Source organism: Podarcis gaigeae (genome assembly GCF_964106915.1).
Source record: "Podarcis gaigeae genome assembly, chromosome: 6".
Taxonomy (NCBI): Eukaryota; Metazoa; Chordata; class Lepidosauria; order Squamata; family Lacertidae; genus Podarcis; species Podarcis gaigeae.
In genome coordinates, this window is record NC_139682.1 from 55,602,744 (window position 1) to 55,616,218 (window position 13,475).

Here is a 13,475-nt window from a genome sequence, read left to right on the forward strand (position 1 = left end):
AACTCCATGAGCCCTTTTGGGGAGACCATCCAACCCATACAATACACAGGATACTTCTCATCCTGCAGTGGCCCTTTCCTCCCTGTGTTGAATAGAGGCGAAGAAGCACACGGCTAGCATGGACAGAGAGGAACACAGTCCAGGTCAAAACGAAGCCCAACTAAAATCTCCCATGTTATGTGGTCTCTGTTGCTCGAGGGATACTCACATTCCAATCTCTAGTCCTGAAACTCAAAATAATAAATAATAACAGTCCTTATGAGCGTTCAAAGCATGCAATATACGTCATCTAAGTAATCCTGAAAGAAAACTACAGGAAGTAATTTTCTAACTGTGCTCTAGGTTCAGTCCTTTAGTAAGAGGCCCCCAGATAATTCTGTCCAAAGTCACCATCCAATCAGAGTAAAAGTAGAGTCAGGATAGTACACTGAAAGCCAGTTTAACAGAGCACTTAGAGTGCTCAGACTACAATTGGGAAGAACCAGCTACAAATCCCCACTTGTAGTGCAATCTTAACTATGTCTGGTCAGAAGTAAAGCCTACTGATATACAGTGGTACCTCTAGTTATGTACATAAATGGGGCTTACTCCTGGGAACCTGAGGTTAGGATAACAGCCTTAGCCATGAAGCGTACTCACCAACTCTCTTCCTAACGAACTTCAAAGTATTGTTGTTTGGATCAAACGAAGGTGGACAGGCAGGGAATGGTGAGAACTATAGCCTAAAACATCTGGAGGGCACCAAGATGGGGAAGACTGACCAAGTGTGTTGATAAGTCTGCTGTGACAGACTATTCAGATTCTATTGGCAGGTACCATTATTCTCCACCACAGATCTGTCATACATGAGGATAATAATACTGGACTACCTGGTAGGAATGTTGGAAGAATTACTGGTACTCAAACACTCAGAAAAAGCACCATATAGAATCTAAATGTAATAAAAATGTTATCTACTTTCCTTTATGTGAACTGCACATGCTAGAAATGCATCTTATATTCTGAATAGGACACATGCATCTCATTTTCTTCTAATTTTTCCATTCACACCTTGTAAGTACAAGTAGAGAGATCTAACACACTCTCCCTGGCCAACTGACCTCTTCCTAAAATATTAATTCTGAGTTTAAGCAGTTCTTGCTAGGTTTAATATTAACTTCCAGAGGCTGGGTTTAATATTTAACTGCCAACAAATATGGTTTGTTTTTTAAAGAGATGTTCATGCAAAGTGCATGGAATGGCACTAAAATAATCACATACTTACTGCAATAGGTGGGGCACTCCTAACAGTAGCAGCCCAGATTCATAACACTAAGGTTTATTAAGTTCAGCTGTAAAAACACAAGACTCTTTTTTGTGCTTAGCCACTGAAGGTACATAGATTGATTCTCCACAGAACATAAAAATCATTTCAAATGGCTCCACAGGAAATTAAAATATTGGCTACTAACTCCTGTCATCTTTAGTCAGAGTTACCAGTGATACCTTCCAGTTCAGGAGAAACCCTAGTGGGCAAGACTTTCAGATAACTAGTGGTAGCTAGACTGTATCATATGCTTCCATGCTTCCTTATTCCCTACTCTCTCTGCCTAATAAATCACTCTCTCTATTTTTGTCTGTGGAGGAAGCAAGTTGCTTGAGTACATTCATCAGAGTTTAGCTTCCTCAGAACATCCTATCAACTATTAAACCAGTTGAGGACAGGTCTAATGCAGAAATGAATGAATAAAGCATACAGAAAGCAGGGCAGAGCCTTCTGCAATGTGCCAAATTGCTGGGGTGGGGCAGTTCAAGCAGTGATCTTTGGCTTGGAAATTGAGCCATGACAAGTACAATCATACCTTGGATCTCGAATGCCTTGGCTCCACAACAAATCTGCTCCTGAACGATCGAAACATGGATGTGAGTGTTCCGGTTTTCAAACGTTCTTTTGGAAGCCGAACGTCTGGCGGGGCTTCCGATCAGAAGCTGAGCTTTGGTTTTTGAACGTTTTGGAAGTCGAACAGACTTCCGGAATGGGTTCCATTCGACTTCCAAGGTATGACTGTATTTTCATCTGTGAAATGTTATAGGAGGATACGTTGTAGAGTCCTTCCTGTTCATCAGTTGCAAGCCAAACAAATGTTCCAATATTGGTATTTGACCTAAAATAAATTTACTATCTGGGCAGCTGGTTTCTAGTCAACTTTTTTATATATAAAAACCTTGTAGTTAACCTTAGGAAATGATGTCCACTTGTGCTTCCCAAACAAACGGGTAAAAGCAAATCATCATCCCTGGCAGCCCAGAGCAGCCAAAACAGTAGAGTATCTATTACTGAAAGCTTTAGTCAGACTTCAAGGCTTAAAACATCAAAGTCTTCCAACTGCAAATGCAAAGGCACATACTCTTTTTTTTTTTACCATGAAAATGACAACATTTGTTCCATTCAGACCAAAGCAAAGCAATGGCTGCACTGTTTTGAAATGCAGTGGCCTGTGCCACATATTTCAGAATCCTCTTCTATGTAAAAGGCCAATGTTCTTGAGAAATTAAAAAATATATATATTTAATGCTTTCAGAGCAAACATACATCACAATACAGTGGGTATTATTATCCAGCATTGGAGTTACAGATTTCTCCTTCGTCTGCAGCCTTCATGCACTCCCAAATCTGCCCTGACATTTCCCCAACACTCCAGAGCAGGCCTGGGGGGCATGTGGGAGGGAGAAGGGAAAGTCTCACGACACAAATGGAAGCAGATTCCACACCATTGGATACTCCCCAGTATGTTCCAAGATCCTTTTGCAAAATCTAATTACCATCATCATCATCATCACTACTGCTGCTACTACTTTTTTCTAGGTGCTGTACAAAAATTAAGAAAACAGGCCATGTCTGCAGGCTTTTAATGTAAAGAGGATAGAAAAGCAATGAGAAAGCAAACATATTCAGGTTCCAGTTCTTCGTAATGACATAAATGTTTCATAACCAGATGGAATGGCCACTGAGGTAACAGCTCTGGAACCTACTATCATGGAAAACATACCATTTGTGACCTGTGTAAGTGCCATGGCACACCAGCTACTCCTTCCGATTTTTACTCCTGAAGAAACTTGAGACTTACAGCCCAATTCTCACTGGGTTTACTTGTCATGAGCCCCACAGCACTGTCAGGCTTGGGCTTGGATTAGCAGCCCCAGAAAGAGAAGGAGAAAGAAACAGACGTGAGAGATGAACTGTGTGGCCCTGGGTTGGATTATGGGGGATCCCACACCTTTAATGTCAGTCACCTTGGAAAAGGAAGAAGGGAAGATGGCTCTGACCTCTGAGGCTCTATAGAGCGGAGAGCCTCAGTGGAGGCTGGGGAGGACTTTAATCAGTCAATGGAGATGAGCAGGTGGTGTCTGAACAGGAAAGTGCAGCTTTGTCACCTAGAACCAGGAACTGCCTTCACAGGTGAGAGGACACCCACTCACCCCCAACAGAATGTTCGCTTGCAAGCTTGACATTCCCACAGTGTGAGAGAGTCTTGCAGGTGAGCAGACCATGCCTCATGGTTAATGGTTTGGAGGGAGGGGTGGGAAAACCTGTTGGGACATCTTTGTTGCTTCCATCCAGTTCTGAACTTCTTGCCCTACTCTTGAATCATGACTCCTGAGCACTGTGTCTGCTGCTGACCCTGTACTTGCCCGAATAAAAATCTCTTTCTTACAAATAACAGCCTCTGCCTGTGTGTTTTGAGTGGGAGCCTGAACATTACTTGGAACTGTCCCACTGATTTCAATAGGAGTTCATTTGAAGTAAATAGGCCTGTGATTGCAGCCTCAGCCTTACACCCAGGTGCCAAGTGCTTGCAAAATCCATATAATGTTACAGGTCTGATATGCAATAAACCCACACTGCATCACTCCTATCCCAAGAACTAACAGTGCAATCCTATATGTGTCCTCTGAAAAGTAAAACTTATTGACTAGAAGGTTAATGAATTGCCACATAATTTTATCATTGAAAAGTACCATGTTTCTGTTGCTGTAAGCTAAAACCTTTGAGAAAAGAGAGCTATGAACTTGCAGGCAGCAATAATAATTTAGAATTTAAGCAAAGCTTTCATATATCCAGTTCACATGCTATGCTAAAGCTCATTCTTTGTTTACTGCTCATGGTTTCTGTGGTATGAGTCAAACCACAAACCCAGGTTCAGGTACAACATTAAGCCAAACCATGACTTAGTCATGGGTACAACAACAGCAGCTGGATCGGGGGAGGAGTGTTGTGGCTGTGATCTTTGTTCCAGGGACCTGTACAATTGGTTGTTTGTGCTAAGCCATGGTTTGGCTTAGTGTTACATGCCAACTGGACCATTTAGGAAAACCACATTCCAAAAAGCTACTTATGGCTATGAATTCTTTTTTAAAATCAGCCAAGCAACCCACCATAATTATTTTGTTTCTGATTTGAGATTTGAACACTAAAGTTTTTAACAATATTTAATATTAAAATTGGACTTTATATTTGTATATACTAAAGTATCAAAAGTTTCATAATCAAGATTTAAGCTTAGTACACCAAAAATATGAATTTGTGATGAGAAACGCTAAACGAGAAGGGGGAGGGATATTGGTTAGAGACTGCCAAGTATTTCTGTACTCTCAGGTGCTGCCTTTTGTGTGGACTGTGAATACAAAGAACTCTCTATTACAAGAAATAGAGTAGCTTCTTCATAAAAAGAAATTGACATTTATTAGCCTCGCTGCTCACTTGATGACTCTGCATTTCTGGTTGGCAGCTGTGCAAGGATAATAGAAGTCGAAAGAGCTCATTACTGCGGTAATGAAATTTCAACTACTATTTAGATAAGGTTGCACATGCTGCTTACATTACTTTCATAACGTTGACACCAAGCCTAACCAAACTCCTACCTCTGTTCTAATACTGTATATTGTAGGCCACATACTAACAGAATATGTGATTTAATGGCAAGAAAGAAGTTAGGTGGCAAAAATAAATGCTTCCGGCACCCTGATTGCATTATATTTTCCTAAGCACACCTTGGGGGAAAATTAAATAAAGCTTGAGATTCAAACATAACAACAACAAAATTAGAAAGGCATATTGATACTTTAAGTCAGATCCAACAAGCAATACTAGGCACCTAGCATTGTGCACTTGTGAATGCTACTGGTGTCTCCAATGTCTCCAGATTCTGACTGCAGGAAATAACCACACAATGCATTTCATAGTAATTCACTGATAAACACTTCACTTTGAGGACAGGGGAGTTACAGATATTGCCAGTTCTCAATGAGGTATTGGAATTGTCAACTTTTTCTGGCAAAACAATTGCCTTTGCTAATTGCGGGTCAGGGGCTGTGGATTTAACGAGTGAATGAAATGTCTTCCATCACAGCTGGAAAACTGAACAGTTTCATCTTCTGAATTTCTCTCTCATGTACCTATTAACAGTACAGAAACCCTATTAGAAAAAATGGTGATGCAATGACGACAGACATGATTACAAAATAGAAGCTCCATGTTCAGAGTCAGCACTGTATATCCCCACTCCAGCTTCTGGGACCAAGAGGGGAAAGCAACTGTGTTCACAGCATTCTTACAAGGTTCTCCAGAGCATGTGGGGCATTTCTGATTTAAGAAAATTCATACGTTTTCAGGAAAGTGATTGTATCTTTTTCCAATAAAACTTATACAACAATGAGTAAGGCACCAATTCTGAACTGGATTTTGAACGTTTAAGTAAAAAATGCAAAAGGCATAGGAGAGTTGTCTGCAGTTCCTTTCAAATGCCCCCCAAAACAAAACAAAACCCTACATAATTGCCAAAGTGTACTTGCATGGCTAGCCAAGTCATAAACCATTTCACATAAAGACAGAGGAGATAGACCATACCTTACATAAAACTTGATGGACCTTATTACTAAGTGCTTTATGAGGACATCAAAACTTACGGTGTGACCTAGCAAGCTCTACATTCTAGCACTCGAAAGCTTCACAAAACAATATATACTGAAACTGGACTTCTTTATAGACTTGCTAAGTGCTATTTTTCTAGAAAAATAGGTGCCAGAACTCACCATGAACACCTCCCTTGTTCCCTTATACAGTGATACCTCGGGTTTAGTACTTAATTCGTTCCGGAGGTCTGTTCTTAACCTGAAACTGTTCTTAACCTGAAGCACCACTTTAGCTAATGGGACCTCCTGCTGCTGCCGCGCCACCGGAGCACAATTTCTGTTCTCATCCTGAAGCAAAGTTCTTAACCCGAGGTAATATTTCTGGGTTAGCGGAGTCTGTAACCTGAAGCGTATGTAACCTGAAGCGTATGTAACCCGAGGTACCACTGTAATAGTAATGCTGCCCACCTGAGAAATGCCGGAACTGAGTTCAGGCTGAAAAAAAGCCCTGGACTTGCCCCAAATGTTGGGAATTGTTTGCCCCTCTTCTTTCCTTGTAACAGCAAAAGAAACAAACACTCCAGAAAAGTTCATAAGCACATTTCAAACAACAAAGTCTGAATCAAGTAAAAACAATTAAAATCTGGAGCCTGTTTGAATTGTTCTCCAACCTTCCTTGGGAAACTCTGTTACCTGGCGGCTGGATGACTAGAGTGCAGAAGCAAAGACAACTTCACCTCACATGTGTGCCTGTTTAATTTGTCCTTAAACACACAGGGCCACATTCCAAGAATATATAGCAACATTTTACATTTACAACCAGTTGTTATTATTATTAAAGGTGTTTTTTTTTGTAAATTCTGCTGCTTGAGTCCTTAAGAATTCTGGGGCTTGCCATATTCTCTTCTGCACCCCAAAAAGGCCAAGGGAAGTCTCTGGAAAGGCATTCAGCAAGACTGCAGCAGCTAAATTCAGAGACAGACCATGTACAAGTGAAAGCACCTTACAAAATGGAGCAAGTCCATTGGATTCAAGCCAGTGACTATACAAATTAAGACTGTAAGAGCCCTGCTTCTTAAATTCTGTAAGTTTCTAAAAGTGGATATATTTGTGAACTTGCATAATTTATTCCCATTTGATAGCAATGGAGAGGGCAAAATATTATGCAAAAGTTCACTCTAAAAATCCTGCCTAAACATCCCTTGCTGGCTTCTGAAGTTTGACTAGCAACCCATATTCTGGAAAACCGATATTAATGGCTATAAGGACTAATGACTTGCTTTTTTCATTTTTAATAAAACAAATCTTTTCAAGTTGTTGATTTATCACTAACCATACCAAATTCTGCATCTGCATGGCATCACACAATGCACACAGGCCATGTCACAGAACATTAATATTCTTGTGGTTAGAGAGAAATATGAGTCTTGTCTCTTTCAATATGACTAACTGCTTTCAGTTTGCCCAGGTTTCTTTTGTGTTTTCATCGACTCAAAACTGTCCTCTTCACAATATGAACTGTGTATTTTAAAAAGATGCCCGTTTTTATGTCTTGATACAGCAGAACTCCCATGATACAGAATTTGGGTATGTGAATTTCCTGTGTTTTCTTCTTCAAGGTCTACATTAACATGACTTCTAGCTAGGGTTGCCATCATCCAGAATTTCCTGGACACAGCTGGGATTCGGTGGTGGTAAACAGTGTCTGGGCAGAAATCTCTGCAAATGTCCAGGAAAATCCGGACATATGGCAACCCATGTCGGAAGTGTAGATTTGGCAAATTTCATTAAAAATGTCTCAAAAACTTCATTTTTAATGAGATTTTTGTTGGGGGGGTGGCATATTAGTATTACAACAAATTTATCATATGCGTTTAAACCAAACACAGTGTGTTGTAGTGGTTACAGTGCTGGAACTGGGAGAACAAGGTTCAAATCCTCGCTCGACCATAAAACCCACCATCGGCCAGTCACCTAACTTATCTCATAATGCTGTTGCAAGGATAAAATGGGGAGAGGGATAACCATGTACTTCTGAAATCCTTGTATGAAAATTGGTATATAAACGTAATAATGAATAGAATATTTCACGTCAAAACATGACCTCAAACAGATTAAGCAGGACCTGGATGAAAACTGCAAGATATGCTACAAATGCACATCTGCAACCATATTGGCTGCAGAAGTAGAGGCCTGCTTCCATGTGTAGATTTCTCTTGCTGGATGAAGATGAGCATCTTTAGGGTGCCTGATATGTCTAGTCCCTCGTAAATACCAGACTTCAGAAGTCACTTCCATGACTCACTGGACTGGTAGGTCAACCCAACCTTCTTCAAATTCTCTTAAGATATCAAATAGCCATACACATCTGAGTGGAGAGATTATCCAGGTGAGAGATAAAAGTTAAAATTTGATCTGAGAATGCCATGGAGTGCTTTAGAGACACCTGGTCAAACTGTCTCTAGGAATGGGGGAAAATTAATTAAAAGCTTCCCTTTTGCTATGTGGACTTTCAGCCCTATGAATTTGTTCATTATTTTTTTCCAAAAATGAAAAAAAGAACATTTTAAACAGTGGCTTCTTTATACGCAGGATTTATCTAACCTCTCTAATGTGCTAGTTTCTAAGAGGAGACCTCTCCATTTTTCCATTTTCAAAAGGAGTGAATATTATTATTAGGCTGTCCATAAAATTATTAAAGTTATGAAACTGAAGTATTATAAAAACAAGGCACAGAGCAGTTTCTGTCTTCTGATCCTTAGAAACAACATACAGGAGGAGCTGCAAGCCATCACATTAACAGGTGTGCTAAACCACTGGCTTTACTGCAAAGACATGGTTGCTTTGAACCACTGCCAGCAAAAAGGATAAAGAAGTTAAATATAGCAGTAAAGCAGACATTTCAGCAAATGTTGAAATGTACGTTTTAGAGAATGTATGCTTAAAACCGAGATAATCATAACCATTTGCGGAGCTTCTACAATGAAACGATGTTCTTTGCAAATGGGTAGATGGAGGCTAAATTCACATTAATATGAAATAGCATTTACTTTTCTACCAGAGATAAATACAGTGAAAACAAGTATAGCAGATCATATGAAAAGTGGCCAACATGCAGCCAGCAGGCTACCAAGGCCCTGAAGGGCCATTTTGTGTATCCTGGTGCTTTTTGATAAAATCCTGAAACTCTCTACTTTTTGTCCCTCATGGTTGTAAAAATGAGTTTGAAAACACAGAACACTGACTTGCCAAAGACCACAAAAATGGAAAGCAAGTGAAAAGGATATAAAGTTGACTATATTTTATGAGTTGCCTCAAGTTTTAGCAATACCACAGCTTTCATTAACCTCCATTGACTTGAATAACCAGATAGCAAAAGGGAAACTTTTACTTACCAACATGGCAAGGTCTTTTCACTAGAAAATGCTCTTAATTCCTAAAGCACAATCAAACTGATCCAGACAATACTTTATTACAGGATTAACTGCACAAGTAAAAAACCAACAACTTTAAGTTGTACAACTCTCCCTGAGGCAGAAAAATAGTCCTTCCTACAAATAAAGTTAACCAGTTTGCAATATGAAGCGTGCAAATTCAGTGTCAAGTATTTCTCAAACTGAGAATAACAAAGCCAAGAAGCACACATCTGAAATACTAGGGCGAAATGAAGAGCTACATCAGGGGTTCTCAAACTCCAGGGCACATTTGAGAAGATTGAGAATAACTGAAGCCCACTAGTCACAAAATGGCAGTGCAGGGGCAAAGACAGCCACAAAATGGTGGCAGATGGAGATGGAGTTTGGTATGAACAGCTGACAACTAGTGCTATTTTCTTTTACTGATACTTAAACCCTCTTTGGAAATTAATAACTTTCCCATAGCAATTTCCTTGGGACTCTTGAGCTCCATAGTAGTGCTTTCCTCAGGTTCTGGAATTAGGTCTGAAATTATCATGACTCAACCTACCCATTTTAGGTAGAACTTGCTGATTCAGAGGATCTAACTGGAAATGGCTATTTATTTTCTATCCCCGCCCCCACATATGCCTCTCCAATAATTTTTAACCATTTCCTCTCACTTCATCTTCCCTTCTCCTTTCATACATGGACAGATAGTTTGGAAGGAGTGGAGAGGGTACAGGTTATTTCATCCATACTCCAATCTGCCCACTCAACCTCTTCTTCCTGTAACAACATCCCTTCTTCCTCTCAATTTCCAGCTGTTTTGGGTTTTTTTAATTATCTCTTTCTGCTTTTCTTCATAGCGTCCTCTAGCATTTTCCTTTCAAAAAAGGAAGATCTTTGCTTCTCTCCTTCTTCAACCCCTTAATCTACTGCCATCTTTATTCAGTGGCACTTTCTCCTACTCACCCACCCTACATGGGCATGCAGTTGCACACACTGACAATCCAAATTCTGGCAGTTCCTCAATACCAGGTTTTTCTTCTAAGGGGGAGGAAGAAACTATCACCTTCAGTCAGCCAGGAAAGACCTCTTGAGTCAGGAGGAAGCCTGGGGTGTGGGAGTATGAATGAGAAAGCCCAAAGGCATAGCATCACCCCAGGGTGCATCTTCTCCTCCTCACCCTCAGTGTGACCATCCCCATCCCCATTTTCCTTCCTCACACTCAGATAGCTGTTGTAATCACTGCTGTCCATTTCCTCTCTCCTGGCTCCTTTCCAATTTTGCATGCTACAGGACAACTCTCTAACCTACTCCTGCTCCCACATGTAGCTATACACTGCTCATGGTGTAGCAGTTGGGAGCAGGATGTTCAAGTGAGGCGGCATTGGGCAGGCTGCAGTGTTAAGCCCCTCTGGTGGTCCCATCACACAGTCTGAGGAACACTGAACAAGTTGCTACATCTTAATTCTATGGTGGGGGAAATACAACAAAAGTAGGTCACAAAATCAGTGTTCTTGAAAGGAAAAATTAAATACCTGATGCAGCAATTTACATGGGGCACAACAAGAGGAGAGGGAGGGAAGTCCTATTATGTAAACTGAAACCCTTGAAACCCAGATCTACTTTGTTGGATACTGCCCTTAGCTTGGATCCAGCACAGAGCTAACTGAACGAAACCAAAATCAACTGTCTGGAGTCAATTCTTCTCCCTTTAATTTCATATATTTCTACTGTACATTTGTATGTTTTGCTGTTATTTCCAGGATCTCAACGAAAGTTTAAAGAATACAGATCCTAATACAAACCAGCTGGGCCTTTTCACCTTTATGATGCCATTGTAATGTGTGATGTGTTATACCCACTCCCTGTTTCTCATTTTTTTAACCTTACACTAACCCATGAAAATGCCTTCCCTTTATTGGAAAGGTAAGGTAGCTCTGAGACATTTCGGTAAGGAATTTTGCAAAAGATTTGCTGGAACTTCAAATGCAAATAGGTGCTTACTGACCCTCTCAAAATACTAGCTTTTTACCCCTGCATTTGCCAAACAAATCGTCCTTCACTATATACCTGAAGAACCTGGTGTTAACATTAATTTGTTCAATCATAACCTCAGCCATTCTAGAAACTTTGCTTAAGGACCTGGGGGGTGGTCAACATATTGTAAGGGTCGCCAAGCAGATTCAATATTGCACTTGGTTGAGCTGTGGAGTGTCAGTACTGAGACTAGTATGAAAGCACGGTATCATTCAATACCTGATCCAAACTAAATAAACACTACTCGTGGTTTACTATGAGGAGCACAGCATCAAAATTAGTAAGCAATACTGATGTCCACAGAGGGGGAGGGGCAAGGTAATGGCGAAGCTGACGTGGGCCAAACATGCCAGCCACAGAATCACATTGATTCCACTAGGGTGTTTGCACCATGCACACCTCACCCCTCCCCTCTCTGACCCAGTTTACAGCAGCAACACAGTCAGAAGGAGGTCAGGTAAGCAGCATAAACCCACTGCACCATGCACTACTGGACAGATGCATGGTGATCATGAAATTAATAGCTGACTGGCAACAAGTTTTGTTCTGGCTCTCTACGACCAGTAAAAAACAGTACTTACCACTAAATCCCAGTTATTTTGTTCAAGTAAGGTGATAGCTTCATCAATATTTTCTATACCAGTACATGCCTAAAATGAAAAAAATAAATAAAAGGGTTCAGCTGAAGAAATCTCTCAAGTATTAATTCTTTAAACATTAAAATAAGACAGCGGTCACCAACTCAGGAACCACCATGACACCCATGAAAGCCTTGAAATTTCTATGAAATGAGCCAGCTTGGCTGCTCCAACTTATCACTGTTTTCAGGCAATGAATGAAGTCAGAGCTTTGACTGATAAGTGAGCTGTTTGGACACCAGGCAACAGGAATCCCTGGGACCCTAAACAGTTGCTGTCCCCACCCCCCTTTAGTGCAATTTTCCTGTTTACATCTCATTTTCTAGTCTTTGGGATCTCTTTAGCTTGTCCTTTCTTTTTCCCTAGCAACCAGGATGCATCTTTCCTATGATGGGCTTGTCTAAGATCAGGAAGCTCCTAGATGTTATTTTCCGCAAATAGTACTATACAATAAGTGACGGTGGAGGGTAAAGAATCCCCCTCCCTCCATGAAAGGCAAATCTTGGCATATGCAACTAAAAGAATCTCCAGTATTCATTTCTCAGATGTATACCCCATCTTTCTACATTAGGCATTCAAAGAGGCCAACAAAATTAGAAGTGGATAATTTTTTAAAAAAAAATCATTCTCAAGAAACAAACAGAAAATAGCAGTTCTTTCCATCACTCTTAGGAGAACTATACTGAAAGAACCGGGCCTCCTGGATGGAAGAAGAGAAGAAGAAGAGTAGAAGAGTTTGGATTTGATATCCCGCTTTATCCACTACCCGAAGGAGTCTCAAAGCGGCTAACAAACTCCTTTCCCTTCCTCCCCCACAACAAACACTCTGTGAGGTGAGTGGGGCTGAGAGACTTCAGAGAAGTGTGACTAGCCCAAGGTCACCCAGCAGCTGCATGTGGAGGAGCGGGGAAGCGAACCCAGTTCACCAGATTACGAGTCCACCGCTCTTAACCACTACACCACACCACACACAGAGGACATAGGATTAAGTTTTCTTCAACATTTTCCCATGTTTCCTCTGACTTGTTATGTGCCTTTATGAAACCCATAAAGCATAATTAACTGGTTCACTCTCCTTATTTGAAAGAAAAACATGGGAAGAAAATTTCAAATTACACTGACAGAGCAATTATATCAGGCTTCCTCAACCTCAGCCCTCCAGATGTTTTGAGACTAACAATTCCCAGCATCCTGACCACTGGTCCTGCTAGCTAGGAATCATGGGAGTTGTAGGCCAAAAACCTCTGGAGGGCCAAGGTTGAGAAAACCTGAAAACCTGATCCACCTGTCTCCTGGATCCTTGCCCATCCTGGCTTATAAAAGCTAGCCGGGAAGGACTGGGCGATGGGCTTCGTGGGGTGGTGAATGCTTCCCTCCATGAGGGAGCCTTCCCAGACCCACTGAAAGAGGCGGTTATTAAACCGCTTCTTAAAAAACCATCTTTAGATGCGGCCACAATGGCCAACTATCGCCCAGTCTCAAATCTTCCATTCTTGGGCAAGGT

At 40.9% G+C, this 13,475-nt stretch overlaps 1 protein-coding gene across 1 annotated transcript in view; it reads right to left on the minus strand.

The window, feature by feature from the left end:
- The window catches only part of FAF1 (Fas associated factor 1), a 165,691-nt gene that overhangs the window by 140,354 nt on the left and 11,862 nt on the right, over positions 1–13,475 (minus strand). Inside the window, exon 2 of the mRNA XM_083742411.1 lies at positions 11,915–11,983. Within this exon, the coding sequence (XP_083598537.1) occupies positions 11,915–11,983 (69 nt within the window). The remainder of the gene's footprint in view (positions 1–11,914; positions 11,984–13,475) is intronic.